Source organism: Barbus barbus (assembly GCF_936440315.1).
Source record: "Barbus barbus genome assembly, chromosome: 30".
Taxonomy (NCBI): Eukaryota; Metazoa; Chordata; class Actinopteri; order Cypriniformes; family Cyprinidae; genus Barbus; species Barbus barbus.
Window position 1 is genome coordinate 3,709,122 of NC_136758.1, and position 16,189 is coordinate 3,725,310.

Genomic DNA, 16,189 nt, shown 5'->3' on the forward strand with positions numbered 1-16,189 from the left:
CCTTTTAGGTTAAACAAACCTATCATGCTTTGGAGAGTTAGAAAGTTGTTTAAAGTGAAAGACTTTTCTCTTTCTTCCTTCTCAGGTTTGTACTAAAGGCAGGCATCACTATTACAGTTGCTCATACTTTGGGTTAGGGATTTGAACCAACTCTAACCATAAATATTGAACTGCACTGCTTACATTTGCACGACTTGAATGATACTTCAAATCATGTGGTTTATTTCTTTATAAGTAAGTGGACTTATTGTGCAGTCACTCCCACAGACGTGGAGGAACATGAGACCAGAATGTCATAGAGACTTGGGAGAGGACTCTATTGATTTGGGTCAGTAAGCAACACTTTAGAAACCACATTAGCTACAGCCTTGCTTCAACGTGGAGAGTTTTGCATGGGAAATTTCATTGAGTGAAACTACTGAAATCTGTCAGGATCACTGGAAAGTCAACAAAAATAATATCGCTTAAAGAAAATGAATCGTATTTGATTCCTTGTTCAGCTTAAATGTTATTGACCAGAATCTTGCCACTGCCAATTCAGATGAACACACACGGCCTGATGGATTTGTAGTTGATCATTTTTTTTAATAGTTAATAATAACCTACAAGCCATTATTATCTGAATTAAGACAAAAGTGTGTACACTGTGCTAGTTTAATGCTTAACAAGAGTGCTTAGAGAGCCTAGGGAAAAGCAAACAGCTATTAAATGGATTCTGTGGTCAGCTGCGCAATACCACACAGAACTGGCCCTTTCTTCATGTCATTTCCTTTCTTTTATAAAATGCCAGAGATTATGAATTTAGTAGCTAAAATCAATCCATGAATAAAAGCTTTCCGAGTTAGATTTAAAGGTAATGTCATGTGAATGGTTTGGAAGCACTGTTCACATGAAGCTTGCGTGAGACTCATAGTTGCTTTTTAATGTTAAGGTGGGGTCAGATTTACCAGTGATCTAAGATGTTTTAAGATATAGTTTGCATAGAATCCATGAAAAGTGTTATCAGACCATTTTCTAAGGCTGCATGAAATATTAAAACCATTAAAAAATCATAATAAAGCACAGTGCTATTGTGAATTCACAAAAGCTGCGATTCAGTTAAATAAATAAATGCGCTTGAGGTTTCAATATTCACTTTATTTATATGTGTGTAGTTTATGCCCGTGCATCTCCGTTCACGGTAAATGCTGCTCCACACAAACTGTTATCATTTACATGCGCGGACGGCTCAAACTCCATCTTTGAATATGCTGTGAGTCTGAGTTGCTTATAACATTCATCTGGGAGCACAATCTGCACCATTCTATCAGATTTATAAGGTAAATCATTTATAAACCTACACCAACACTAAATATGCTAACTGTTCATCGTGACGTCAAATCAAAAGTTTAAACCCCCGCTCTGAGTTTGCATGTTTTGATGTCCACATGTTCTTGTTTAAGAAATGACTGGCTATAGCATTTCTATCATAAAGAAGTGACCAAATATAAAAGAGTAAGTGGACATTTGAATTAAATGTTGTTTGGTCAATATTAAACAAGGATTAGATCGCGCAGTAAAGTGTAAAAACATCGTCAGGCTGTTAGCGCCCTCTGCAGGCATTGGATATAATACATAATGTACATAAATTAAGATTATATTGTTTTATTGCATTATGTATTTATTTTAACTGTTTTGAATAAAGACATTGAATAAAGTTATGAAACACTAAATTCTAAATTAAATATGTACGAATCCTTAAAGCTACAAAAGTTATTGATTTCCTCTTTTTTTCTTTTGTTCTTTGATTAACACATCACAGCAGCAGGGTTATTAGGTTATTTGGCTGCTATTACTTTAAGAACTGCCGCTGCTGAACGTGACACGGATCTGACACGCATGCTCGTAGTTTCATTCGTGCCATATTTGTGTGTGCAATTGAATAGCACACGCTATGAGCACAGTATAATGGCTGACAGGACAGGAAAATTCGTTTTTACCGACAAATAGCCTGACAACATCTCATCTGACCGCAGTGGCCAATGCTAGCTCCGCCCATGCGTTAAATATTTTGAACACCCTGAAACTGGAAAAATTAATTGCCTGTGTTAACACGCTAATTTTGACAACCCCAATTTTAAGTCATTATAAAATCTATTGTTCACTTAGGTCTATTTTTATACACAAAAGACCGCAGATATCCAGGCAGCTCTCAAGAGTTTGAAAGAGACAGAAAGTAACATTTGAAAATTGTAGTTTAAAACCACTTCCGGTCTAAAATTTGAATTTACTCACTGAATTCATACAGTTGAGGGAATGGTGGGGGAAGATGGCCAGTCAAACATGCATCTATGAAATGGAGGCTGATAGACATAATGAAAGTCTGACAGGACAGAGGGGAAGACTAGAGCAGAGCACAACGAAACCACATGGTGAGCATATTCTCAGACCCACAGTAGCCAGAATGGGAGGATTCGAGAAAGTGTGAATGCACAATACACCATACAGCCGAACAAGCCCTGTCTGTTCACAGGGCTTTCCCCTTTAGCAAAAATGGTCACTCTGCATTCACTTTCTGAATTGATAACTATTGCATTCTCAACTTCCCACGAGCATTTGAACACACTGTTAGGATAAGCTTCTAAAGCTCTCCATCTAAAGCCAGAACTTCAGACCTCTTCTCCTTGTGGGAAGCCAAATGCCGGTTGCCAAAGATGTTGACGGTATTGTGGCAAGAAATATGACCTTGCCTTTGGAGTGCTGATCTACAAAGTATGAATATCAGATGTATGAGCTGGTCAGACTTTTTGACTGAAAAAAGCAACTGCTCAAGTCGGGGGAACGAGCGCATTAGACGGTCAGCCACAGAATGACATAATAGCAACATGTGGTGACGCTACATAAAGAAAACGTTGTATTCCCTTTAAAAAAAAGGATGGAAAAAGCATTTTGGTGGTCGCATCCGCATGTAGAGTCTCATGGTGAATGCACAGGGGAAATTACAGATGGTAAACCAGTTAATACTCTCTGTATTTGTGTTCGGCAACTGGCATGTCTTTACATAATGAACTAATTAAACTCATTATAGTTGGCCAGCGACTGTTATTGGAAGAATTGAGAGCGTAACTCTAAACATAGTTCATAGGCCGTAGGGTTAACGTTCTCATGGATCATGGGAAAGGTTTCGGATGGTTTTGCGTATTTTTGTCAATCGGGCAGTTTCGTGAATCCCTTTCATGAAGATTTATGAAGCAAGCCAAGATGTCCAGAGTACTGAGTAATAATTTAACTGATGCTTGGATTGACGCGCTGAGGTATTCACTCTAATGCCTTTTTATTTTTGCAGCTTCACATTTCTATTTCACCAAAAAATGTCAAACTCAACATTGACTGCCAAGAGGTGGCTGAGAAAGAGATTAAAGAGGCCAACAACGTATCCACAGATGGCTATGAAGTCCTTGGAAAAATGGCAAAGTCTGGCGGTTCAAGGAAGCAGTCAGCCACAGTAAGTACAGACTGCTCATTCCCTTCAGTACACGAAAAGATCTGAACACGCACTAAATGATTAATCCAAATCTACCCTGCCGTTCCCTTTGTCCCCTCATACTCAATCAAATGCACGTCCTCCCACCCATTCATGCCTGGATGGATTTGATTCTGTCTGTATTGCTCTTCAAAACACCTTTGGGTGCATGTGGGCAGGATTTTTATTTTATTAAATAATAAATATGCAGGCCATCTGTAACATCCATTTGTGTTCCCATTTTTCTCTCCCTCAGTTCCAGCTCCAGATGTTTGATATTGTCTGCAGTTTGGGCTGGACAAGTCGAGACAAATGCTGTGATATTCCAGCAATGGTAAGCAGGGATTGTGTATGGATTGTCATTTTACGGGGTGAGATTTTGTCTACTGTTTGGTCCGTACGCTGAAAGCTTTCAGTGAAGTTTTGCAGACTTCAAAAGATGCTTGTAATGAGAGAAGGGACACTCTCCAGCCCCTCAATACAGCTGTCAAGCTTTTGAGCAATTACCAGTTGTGTTTCGATGTGACTTCCTTTTTCACGGCAATTGCCCTTTTCCTTAATGTCTTTAGGGAGTCCCTTTGTAGCAATATGTCACTGTCTTGTTCTAAAGCACAGTTCACAGGTTCATCTTCCTTAAATAACATAACACATTAACACGTTTCAGATTATGTTAGTGACAAGTAAATTAAAGCATAACATCACGTCAGACTATGTATTGAACATGATATTATGTTTACATTGATGGAAAAGCACTTGATGGAAAATAAATGACTTGCATTTGTATTTATTCAAAAGTAAAAAATTCAATTTTATCAACAATTGACCATAATTAAATTTGACCTTAATAGTAGGCTAATGATAATATTTTTAATAATATGGCAAATATATCCTGAACTGGATAATATGGAAAAAATAGCTGGACTAAACATAAAACAAATGACATAAATACAAACATTTCTAGTCAATTTCACACTAACCTTCATGGTTTTCCAAACCTTTTCTTCTATGAAACATGTGGATTTTGTTTAACTTTAGCATTTGTCTTCACAGGAAATAAAGGGCTTAGCCAAATGGCTTAGCCATAATGGTAACACTCACGACACTGAAAATGTTAAATGAAACATAAAATGTTTTATTAGAGCTACAGTATTACAGTAAAGCAACACAGCTTTAAGCAGTTAACAGGTTTAACCATCAAAATTACATTATCATGCGAGCTGTCTTTATTCTTTTCCTTTTATAAATCTGTTTAGTCTTTAACATTTTTAGAAGGTTTGATTTATATCTCCATTTCTGTAGAGAGATGAAGCCAAATGCCCCGCTCTTCCTCACTCCTGCACATGTGCTCAGGACAGCGTTGGTCCTCCAGGCCCAGCGGGCCCTCTGGTAAGATCATTAGAGTCCCGTGACATTTCCTCTGTCTCTGAAGTCATCGTGCTACTGCTGCAAATCTCACTTCTCATGATGAGGACGAAAAGGTCCAGAGTTCAGGGACGGTGGGATATTTTCCTCAAAGCCCCAGTGCTGTAATTTCAGTCCTGCTCTTTACATTAAGCACAGGGATATGATTATGGGGGCTCTTCTCTCCACACCATTATGCATGGATTGAACATCTGGGATTAGCGATGGTTCACAGCACAGCGTGAGCTAATGACTAGTGACTTATTCATGGACTTTAGGGAGAATGCGCTTAAAGGTCAGAAAGCAGAAGTGAAGACTGTCGGGGACGTGTGGACTTGGAAACACCAATCTCTTTAGAGCCGTTTGACAGTTGGTCTTATAAAATAATGAATCCTCTGAAATTCTTTTCTTTGTTCTTTGTGTTTCCAGGGCAGCCCTGGTACAAAAGGCCCACGAGGTGAGAGGGGAGAGTCTGGCTCCACGGTAAGCTCATCTTCCTCCTTCATCTCTTACTTATAAATGACCTGCTGATGAATGCCAAATGGTCAGATAGAGAAGTAGATGTTGAACAGGTTCCTTCATCGATACCATTGAGAAACCTTTTCTCCCAGCGCTTCTTCCTGGAGTGCTGAAACTGGATAGTTTAACAGGACTTCAACCTGTTCATTGTAATTGCAGGGTTCAATGGGCCCACGTGGGGAGCAGGGTCTGCCAGGACAAATGGGACCACCAGGCCCACAGGGCCCTAATGGACTGTCTCTTCCCGGTGAACCAGTAAGTAAAACACAAAACTCTGTCCATTGCCATTTGTCAAATTTGTATTGCCCCAAACAGAATATAATTAGTCATTACTAAGGCGGTTCTTATTGAATGAATGAAAATTGAGTGTTTAATCTTATTATTATACATTACTGACACGCTATCCTCCAATTTGATACTGTTAAGTGCTTTGACACAATCTGTACTGTTAAAAGCGCTATATAAATAAAGGTGACTTGACTTCTTAAGCCCGAAACAGGGCTCGGAATTAGAACCATTAAAAATGGTTTTAGTTACATGAAATTAAGCTGAAATAAAATCAAATATAAATATTAGGTTAAATTTACCATTTTAAAACTTAACTGAAAATTAGAAATGAAAATTAGAATATTTTGAAAATCAGGAAATGCTTAACTAAAAAAAAATGTATTCTATCCTAGGTAGTCATAATAAATATTATATGCTTTTTGCCATTTAAAAATTCACTTTTCTACAAATATGCCAGTATTTTATCAACTGATTTGAATGTCAGATTATCACATTTAAAGGGGACGGGGGAGGGATTTAATGTTTTTAATACTAGCTATGTTACATGTTCGTTCTATTTTTATGTTATGTCATATTTCTCTCATTTTTGCTTTTAAACAAGTTAGGGACACCAGTTTCTACTCTATTCATGGAAAGTGTCCTCACTTTCTTGGGACATTAAACTCCTGAACCTGTCTGGCTACAGTACTGTAAAGTGCAGGTGTAATTTATGACTAAAAGCTTCAGACCCATTTATTTAACGGAGCCAGCGCTCACTCGCCCCCTCACCCCTCATGCACATACAGCTGAGATGTAAATTCCATTCAATGTCATGTAACAGAGGAATGAATGTGGAAGCTTGACTCATTTCTTCCGTTTTCAGGGGCGGCCTGGACCTAAGGGAGACCCCGGTGACCCAGGTTTACCTGGACAGCGGGTAAGTGCTTTTTTGTTTGAGCTGTTTTTAAGTGCTTTTAAATTGTGTCGTAATGGATTCTGGAAGGTTTCTGCAGTGTGGGATTTAGAAGATTTAATGTGTTTATCAGATAAATGGCTTTATGATTACATTCATGCTTAAAAAACAATCGGCAAACACTACTCACGTCCTCTTAAAGCACACAGCTTTACAGCAGAATGATTGCTAACACCTTCATCATAACGTCATTTTATTTTTGACTTCCAAAAGAAATACACACACAGAAACAAAAATATCTGTACTTATTGCTGTACGGGACAAAGGCACTTTTACTTTGCAAGAAGTTTATTTGTACACGTATTCATATGGTTTAGTATGACCTTGCGTCTCTTCCATGGAAAGGTTGAATTTAGTCATATCCTGACTATATTTGAAATTGCTCATGCTTAATCCACGAGCAGCTAAATGGTTGGTTGATACAAAAACCCATATTTTGAAACAACCACCGGTGTGACCAATGACATTAAGTATTTTTCCTTCTTCCAAGGGCTCGATTGGCCCTCCAGGTCCACTCGGATCTGTTGGACCTTCTGGAGCAAGGGTAAGATATGTTTCTTAAGTGCACCTTGAACTGGTTTAAAAGAGCATGTTTTCAGTTTTAGCTTTGTTATCTGACTTGTCTCTTCTGTCTTGTTGGACCAATTCAGTGGGTTGTGTTGGGCCCATCTCAAGGGCGTCTTTAAACTTTCTCCATATTGAATGAATCTTTGCTAATGCTATTAGTTGTGCATCTTGTACAGTTCATGATGGCATATGTTTTTGTTCAGGGTCCACCAGGAAATGAAGGCCCGTCTGGACCAAGAGGTCCATCGGGGCCAATGGTATGTAATGTGGAAGCTTTTGAATATCTGATGAGTGTGAGACTGTCATGTCAGCGAAAGTAGTGGCATCACATTTCCTGTTCTTCCTTAATACTGTCCACATTTCTTTTACAAATACAGTGACATACAAGGACTTAATGAATTACATTGGATTACATATAACACACACACACACTTAGTAATATAATGCAAAGACATTTACACTTTTTAATATGGCTTGAATATCCAACTAGTTTTTGAGGTAACAGTTTATTTTAAGGAGTAAATTATGCATATATACATGCAACCAAACCCAAACATTAACCGTATAGTAAGTGAATGCACTTAATTCATATTATTCAGTACTCATTTGTGTCATTCGTAAAAAATCTAAACAAATTCCAACTATGAATGAAAACTATAATAGTAAAATCACACTGCTGTTTATGTCAAGGCCACCTTGCTTCTGGTTCTCTGTGTTAGTAATTGTGAATGTGCTGATATTGTGAGTTCACGCTATTTGTCAGTAACTGAATGGTAATTATATGTTGAATGAGTAATGCTTAATGAGAGGAATATTTTAGGGACCACCAGGATCACCTGGAATGCCAGGAATCACAGGAAAACCAGGAAAACTTGGAGACACTGGCCTCCCGGTATGTACATTTGGCTCATTTGAAATATCATAGGACTTGTTCTAAAGACATTTATAGAAATGAATACAATAGCAAATAATTACATGTGTTCCATTCAGCCTAACCAAACGTATGGTCACTAGCTATAGATGATAGTGATTTGAGTAATTTCATGCTCTTCTGTTCTCATCTGTCGATCACAGGGACCTGTTGGCATGAAAGGAGAGAAGGGTGAAAGGGTATGTGTCGCTTTAATACAATTTTCAAGCAATTTGCATTGTTCACCCTGAACACCCTAGCAAACACTTACAATACCTTAGCAACTACCTTGCAACGCCCTAGTAACCATTATGAACACTCATACAACCCAGAACACTGCTGACAAAAAAAATCCTTTTGCATGAGCAAGAACAATCTAGATTATTCTGTTTTCTGTTTTCCAGGGAGATACTGCATCACAGAATATGATGCGCTCTGTAGCAAGACAAGTCTGCGAACAACTAGTCAGCAGTAAGGCACTTCAAAAAAATAACAAAATATTCCAGTCACAGCTGCATCAAGTATTGTTCATGTTAAAACAGAAAATGTCTTAATTTGCTTGTAGGACAAATGAGCAGAATGGATATGATGCTGAACCAGATCCCCAGTAACTACAGGAGTAATAGTCCCGGTCCTGCTGGACCTCCAGGCCCACCTGGCAACCAGGGACCCCATGGAGAGCCAGGTCAGCCCGGACCCAACGGGTTCCCAGGAAATCCAGGTTTGCCTGGGTCTCCAGGAGAAAGAGGTATGCAGTTATTTCACATGGGAAGAAGTCTTATTAAAGATGGCAAAATAAGCCATCTTTATGTGTCATAGTCATAGAGATTTGACGGTGGGCTCAACCACCTTGAATGTATTTGTGCATTTATAAGTTTATTTAAAAGAAAAGCAGGGTTTCAGAACTAATATTTGCCTCAAAAACAAATGTTTGATGCACATGATTGTAATAGATTCCATTTCCCCCCAAAATCATCCTCATGTATATACTTAGCGTTTGGCATTACTGCCAATCAGACACATATGGTTTGCATTTTTTCATGCATTTACCCTTAACATCCTAGGATTGCACGGAGAGAAGGGTGAAAGAGGAAGTCCAGGCATTGGCACTCAAGGACAGAGAGGATTACCTGGACCTCCTGGTATGTCTTCGTGCAACCTAACGCCACCTCATCTTAACCGGGCCATTTCATTGATAATTATAGCCAGAGTTTGTATACACACTTGCCTTTTCAAGGCTTTCAGTCACAGTCTATCTAAAACCTCCTGATTAATGGAACCGATTCTAATTATCATTAACATTTATTTAACAACTGTGATTTCTACGTTGTTATTCCATATCACAATGTTTCTCATTCTGGGACTATTTAGGCAAGATAGATGATCATTAAGACATGAATGGCCTGTTACACAACTGCTGTCATTAGTTTTTCCGAACAATCAGGAACAGCTTTTTCCCCTGGATTGTTTGGATAGGTTGGCTTGAGCGTGTGCTAACCCCTCATCAAACCATGTTGGGATTAAGGGAACATTAGGGGTTAGTCAGCTGAAGTATTTGTTTCAATAGGCCTGTAGCAAAATTCAGACAAATCATTTTTCAGATATAAAAATATTTAGGGCGTTTTCCTCTCTTGTTCTGTTTGTGTACGCTTTTAGCCTTTAGCCAATAATTCCAAAGGATTGAGAAAGGATAGTTAGATTAACTAACTATTAATAGTAATGTGCTTATTAATGGTATGGTGGTTCTTACGTGTAGGTATGGGGTAGGGTTAAATGGAGCAGGGTTTGATGTGATATGAGCTAATCAATTGATAGATTAAATCACCATTGGTAACATGATTTATTGTAATGTTTTTTCCTCAGTTGGTCAGAACAAACGTGGCAGACTTATTACTTACTTGTTCAGATGACAATATCCGGTGAAAATTCTTATTTGAGTCATATATTCCAAGACGTATGCTGGAATCTGTGATTGCGAAGTACAGTAAATATCCACACCAGTGCAGTGACTGACAGCCACACATACTCTTCAAAAGATTAGATTCATCTGCGCTGGAGCCGTGCCGGAGCACAACCCACGCAAGCAAGATAATTCCGCACACAGCTGCAATTGCAGGTTTTCAAACTGAGATGGCGACAAAGAGGCAAAACTTACGTACTGCAGCTTAAATAAAATGCAAGGTCCCCATTTGACTCATTTTGTAGATGTTACTGAATTCCGAATTCCGCAAATAGTCACGTCTTATATACTCAAACCATCATTGTTTACATTATCAATCACTGGCGTCACTTCAGAGTACTCATGCAAAACCTTTATAATAGTAAGGTGTATTATGTGTTGCTAGCATTATGTTGCAGTTAATATAAAAAAATATAGAAGGCTATCCTTACTTCAAGAAGTTATGTCGATTTTTAAGAAAATTATTTTCAAGAATTTGAATTCTTCAATTTTGCCTTAATCTTAAGAAATAAAAATCAAAAATCTCAAAATAATCCAAACTTTCCCCCCTTAAGTAAGAAAATATGAAGAACATAGAAGTTAAGAAGAATTTTATTCTAAAATATGTTCATGAAAGAATTCCATTCCATTATCAGTTGAACATCTGCAATCTTCAGTTGACGTGGATGGAAAACTGCATTACACACGAATATCAGCATCAGATCCACTGTCAGGGCAATCAGCACGCTTACATTAATCAACAGTCAAAATGATCTTACTGTTCAGTTCAAATCTCAAATGATCTCATGATCTCGAGACATCTGTGGGTAGTTGATTCAATAAGACTTGTTGTCTAAACATTGGCCATTTATGCTTGCCCAGAATAACCAAAAAAGAGTCTTTAACAGGACAGATAAATGAAATCAGAAGCAGGTACATTCTCTTATACATTCTCCATACCTAGGTTCCACTGTGTTATCATGCCACATTATTTTTTCTTCAATTCAAGTTGAGTCACATTTATTTATATAGCGCTTTATACAAAGCAGCTTCACTATAACAATGTTGCGAATGTTAACAGTGCAACAATGTTGCAAAACTCTTTAATTTCATAGTCGTATTGTTCATTATTGTTCTCTCATTGTTGAGTTTAGTTCAGTGTTGATGCAATTCAGTTCATAGTCGAAAGTGGACTATCGAAATAAAGTGTAACCAAAAGTTGTAGTTAATGGATTGTTAATAGAGAGAATTTGACCTTAAAATAATGTGTGACCTATTTCTGAATATTAATTAATATGAATAGTCTTTGAAACCCCTTGCCTTTGTTAGGGGCCAATGCAGAAGTTGTCACAGAAGTTATAACAATAATAATCTGCACACATTCCTCCTGATACATGAAAACCTGGAAACAATTCTGTTTTCAGTAAACAAGGCACTTCCATTATCATAAGAAGCAAAGCTAGCCAAAGTGGTAGTTTCCATGCTGAGCCCTGATCACAAGTAATCCAGTTATTATTGGAGAGAATTCGGACAGACATGTTTCGCGTTCTGAGCGCAGTCTCTCCTGATTCACTCATCCCAGAGCAACACAAAGGGTCTGAATAAAGTATTGGTTCCATGGCAACTACAGCAACACTCAGTTCAACAAACACAATTCTGCACTTTCTCCAGGGGATGCATTTAATTACTATCCAGTCTGCTAATGTAAAGCCACACATTTCCAGGAGCTAGAAAACTATAAAGATGCGGAAACATCTCCCTGATGCAAACAATGCCAAGACCTCTCTGTGAATGAAATGCACAGATCGTATACGTACAGTAGGAGGAAGCTTGCGGTGACTCACTGTTTGTAGTTTGACTTGTGTTTTCTGCGGAGGCTTTATTGGCAACACATGTGCTGACTTCAGAGTGCACGAGAGCGAGAGTCGAGGGACAGCATTCCAGTTTGGTTTATACCGTCTAGACAGAAAAAGGTTGGGGGAGCAGATTTACCCCTTCTCCCTTTTAATTAAGCAGTCCAAATATTTAAATTACAGTGCTCGAAATCAATTTCACCATCCGCATCCAGTGAAAACCTAGACGCTTTCTTACACCTCCTCTGCCTGTTTTTTTGTTTTTTTTTCCAGGGCCACCAGGGCAGTCTCAGATAGGACCCCCTGGTCCCTCAGGCTCAGCGGGGCCCCGTGGCCCACCAGGGAGGCAGGGTGGACCTGGAGTTAGAGGACCACCTGGACCTCCAGGATACTGTGACTCCTCTCAGTGTGTAGGCATCCCTTACAATGGACAGGGTTACCCAGGTAAGCACAGTACGGTTGAGTGATTGTCTTCAGATCTGTCCCAAAACCTAGTGAGCTGTCTTGTTGAGGTTTGTTGAGCTTCTAAATTAAACGGAACCCTCAAATAATTTGAAAAAAACCCAAATAGCGTTGATTCTAATGGAATTTGATGTTAGCATGTTTTTAAGCTAACAACACAACACAATGCACATACAATTATTGGGTAATACAGTGAACATTACCAAACTTCTTTTTAAAATTGTTTTTCACGTTGCTGAAATCTGGGGTAAGTTAGGAGAAGGTGAACAATTTGTAATTATTTTTCAATTGTAACATAAAAAATTTTTTTTAGGGAAATAAATAGAAACATTTGCTTAATATATTCTATGACTTATATACAGTCACATTAATATATACATATTTAACAGCCCATTTTTTAATTGAAGATATGTCTTTATATTAGGGATGCACGATGCTTAATTTCTCAACCGATACCGCATATTATTCAGAACGGCATTTGCCGATACCAATAGTTTGTATTTCTTAAAGGAAAAAACAAATGAACTATACAGGGAACCCTCTCATTTGGTACACTGGTAGCCCAAACTATTATATTCAGTTGCTATTTATTTTCAGATATAAAAATCACACTCTTTTATTGGCTGATACCGATTATTGACCAATACATCGGTGTATCCCCACTTAATAGCAACAATAATTCAAATAGTTTTTATTTTTTTTTATTTTACTTAATTAGCCTATAATTAGTTATGCACCGCAATTAGTTATTTATTTTTTTTTTTTACCAAAACACCAAAACCAAAATTGAAGTTTATGTAATCTTTAATTAATCAACCTTATGTTTAATCAACACTAAAATAAAAAGTGTAGGTAAGGAAGTTTGTATATCAACTTTTTCAACTGTTATACAATATTTTGTATGTTGAAATATTACAAATAAATGGTGGCTATAATAAAAACTTGTCTTCATGAAAGGTTTATACGAACAAACATTAATTAATGTTATATAAGAGATTTATTGTAAGAATTTTGTTCTAAATTGTCAGAAGTAACAGCATGAAACTTTGTTCTCATTGATGGAATTCGATGGAAATTTATTGTCTTACTACACAAAGCTAAAAACTTTAACGAGTCCTCAAATCCCTCATTACAAGTATACAAAACAACCATTGATATTTAACGTAATACAATATCACAGATTACAAAGACACAAAATAAGATCAGTTAACCTAAAAACAGTTTTGACTGACCTCATGTGTTGAGGTGAGACAAATCAAGGTATTTTAGTCAAGGCAGCATAATGCCGTCTAGCTAGGCTGCTCAGCGGTGTTGGGAACAGAGCTCTAGAGCAAGCGGCTAATCATATGATTGCTGTCTCTTTGCTTAACAATATAGCTAATCGATAAAGAATTGCATGTTTATAGTTTTGTTTTACACTTTTGACGATAGTCTTTTTTCCACTGAGATGAACTAACACAATCTTTAACCCATTTCAGGTTTTGCGTAGTTTGCTATCTAGACTGCCTGATCTCTTGCACATCCCATGTCAGAGAGATTAGCACTCGCTCTGAGCTAATAAGGATAACCACCATGGATATGATTGCTGAATATCTGCTGGCCAACTCTTAAAAAAACCAAAACAAAACCCAATCAAACCAAAGAAAGGACTGGACTGCCACTAACACCAGCTGAGCGCTACTATATCATACTGGAGCCAGTGATGGTTACGTACCCGTGGCCCGTTTGCATCTAGAGCAGCAAGAAAGAGCTTCATTTTGCTGAGAACGCATGTGAAACTACTAACAATAAGCGTTTATTTTAACAGTGTTCAACAGTGGTAACTCTTTATGAGGGTGAGATGACTGTATATAAACTAATTGTGCCTTGTAAATGTTAATCGATGACGCAGTGGGCTAAAGTTAACAGGTTAACAGCAGTGATCAAGCTTGCGCCTGATAACTTGCTTCTTGCTGATGTTTCATTTTCATTTGTGGTTTTCATCTTTGATGATACATGTAGGCAACGCTCAGGTTAAAAATGCAGTGTGTGCCATTATTATATGCAGCCATGAAGTTTTAGGTATTTGCAGAGTGCTACGGTTTTCTTTCATTGTTTGATATTGTGATTTCTATAATTTTATGATACCTCACAGCAAGTTTTCACAAATGCATTTTTTATACATGTATGTTAGATTAACGATAGTTTAAGGGGGGCAAATCCAACGCAAGGTTGTTGACAACCGCCAAATGGGTTTAGTTTTTGGTCAATATAAGAGTTTTTGTATTACTTTTTTGTTTAGTATTAACACTATGTATGAATGAAGAGTTGAAATGACATGTTGGAACCCAAAAGCACATGCTCAGCTGGCCAAATAATATTTCCAAGCAGGCCCCTACCAGCCAGAACCTGACACCTACGTAGTGCCCATACCAGCCCAGCCGTCGGAAGATATCGAGACACAGTCACCAGGTTTACGAAACCAGCGTGGAAAAAGATCGCTATCAAGAAAGGAAGCTAAAAGTATAGAAGCATAGAGTGAAAGTGTATCGTCTGTACTGTCAAAAACTGCATTTAAGTCCAGATCAAGTCTTGTTCATATGCACATTTAGCACAGTCGAGTGGAGAGGCTCTCATTTCCTCGTAAGAAACCTGTGTAGTTGCCGACATTCCACAATGTGTCTTTGCTTGTAACATAACTGCATTTTGTATTTGTAACAAACTCCTGTTCAGTACTATGTCCTATAAACACTACGAACTGATTCCTTGCACATTTGAAAGTTTGCAGAGTGTAAACGTGCTTGCTGCAGAGCAACGTGCTGTTGTTGTTGTTCTTCTTGTTCTTTCTCTCTCAAGGAAAATGGCAAACGGTTCCCTTAATTCTTAGACCTGGCTTTTGTTTTGTTATCCTAAACCGAATATTTATCTGTTGTATTCAAACTCACACCAAAAGAAAAATTGCATGCCTGTGTTGTATATTTAGTAAGGGCTTTTACAATCAGAATATAGTTGTTTTTCCAATGATATCAGTTGAAATGCAGTTGGAATTTGTTGCAAGTCTAAGACATAGAATAGTTTTTTCATGTCTGAATTGCACATTGTGAATTCCACAGCCTTATGTTCTTATTTATTTCTGAATCAGAAGAGGCATTTTTCAATAAAACTACTGAAAATGTTTAATTGCTGTTGTCATTTGTTCTCTCTTTAGTACATTGCATTTTAAATTACATTCAGTTCCTAAATTCAGGATGCAGAGTTGGGAATTGAAACTAAATTAAATTCTAAGAAATGCACACGAACAGCCAAAAGTCTAGCTTTTAATAATCCAGTTCAATCCATGCTGTAATCATAGTCAAATGGACCATTGAATTTTCTGATTCACTACAATTATCAATATTTATGCCCAGGATGTGCATGATAACATAAACTGGTGTTTGCCTAAATACATTGATTTATACTGCCAAAGCTATTCTTTATGGGTTAATTCAGGTACAAATAGCTCTTCAAGGTAACAGCTGCAGGTTACCACTTACAGTGGCCTCTATACAATGGTGGAACTTTTATTTCCAAAGAAAAAAATGTGGAGGCGATCAGATGTTCTTGTAAATGCCAAAGACAATCAGTTTTGTTCTGCTACATTGGAACTGTACAAATAATCGTGAGAAATCGCCATATGGGCTCTGAGATTTATTTGACATATTAAGTGAAGTGAAGTGACATTCAGCCAAGTATGGTGACCCATACTCGGAATTCGTGCTCTGCATTTAACCCATCCATCGTGCACACACACAGCAGTGAACACACACACACACAGCAG

At 37.7% G+C, this 16,189-nt stretch overlaps 1 protein-coding gene across 1 annotated transcript in view; it reads left to right on the forward strand.

The window, feature by feature from the left end:
• Positions 1-15,550, forward strand: part of LOC306850169 (collagen alpha-1(XII) chain-like) — a gene marked incomplete at its 5' end in the record, with an annotated part of 70,116 nt that extends 54,566 nt beyond the window's left edge. Inside the window, 15 exons of the mRNA XM_079385635.1 lie at positions 3,326-3,484; positions 3,759-3,836; positions 4,802-4,888; positions 5,333-5,386; positions 5,582-5,677; positions 6,573-6,626; positions 7,153-7,206; positions 7,433-7,486; positions 8,050-8,121; positions 8,304-8,339; positions 8,544-8,610; positions 8,705-8,887; positions 9,204-9,281; positions 12,205-12,375; positions 14,764-15,550. Of these exons, the coding sequence (XP_079241761.1) occupies positions 3,326-3,484; positions 3,759-3,836; positions 4,802-4,888; positions 5,333-5,386; positions 5,582-5,677; positions 6,573-6,626; positions 7,153-7,206; positions 7,433-7,486; positions 8,050-8,121; positions 8,304-8,339; positions 8,544-8,610; positions 8,705-8,887; positions 9,204-9,281; positions 12,205-12,375; positions 14,764-14,909 (1,389 nt within the window). The 3' untranslated portion in view covers positions 14,910-15,550. The remainder of the gene's footprint in view (positions 1-3,325; positions 3,485-3,758; positions 3,837-4,801; positions 4,889-5,332; positions 5,387-5,581; positions 5,678-6,572; positions 6,627-7,152; positions 7,207-7,432; positions 7,487-8,049; positions 8,122-8,303; positions 8,340-8,543; positions 8,611-8,704; positions 8,888-9,203; positions 9,282-12,204; positions 12,376-14,763) is intronic.
• Positions 15,551-16,189: the final 639 nt, after the last annotated feature.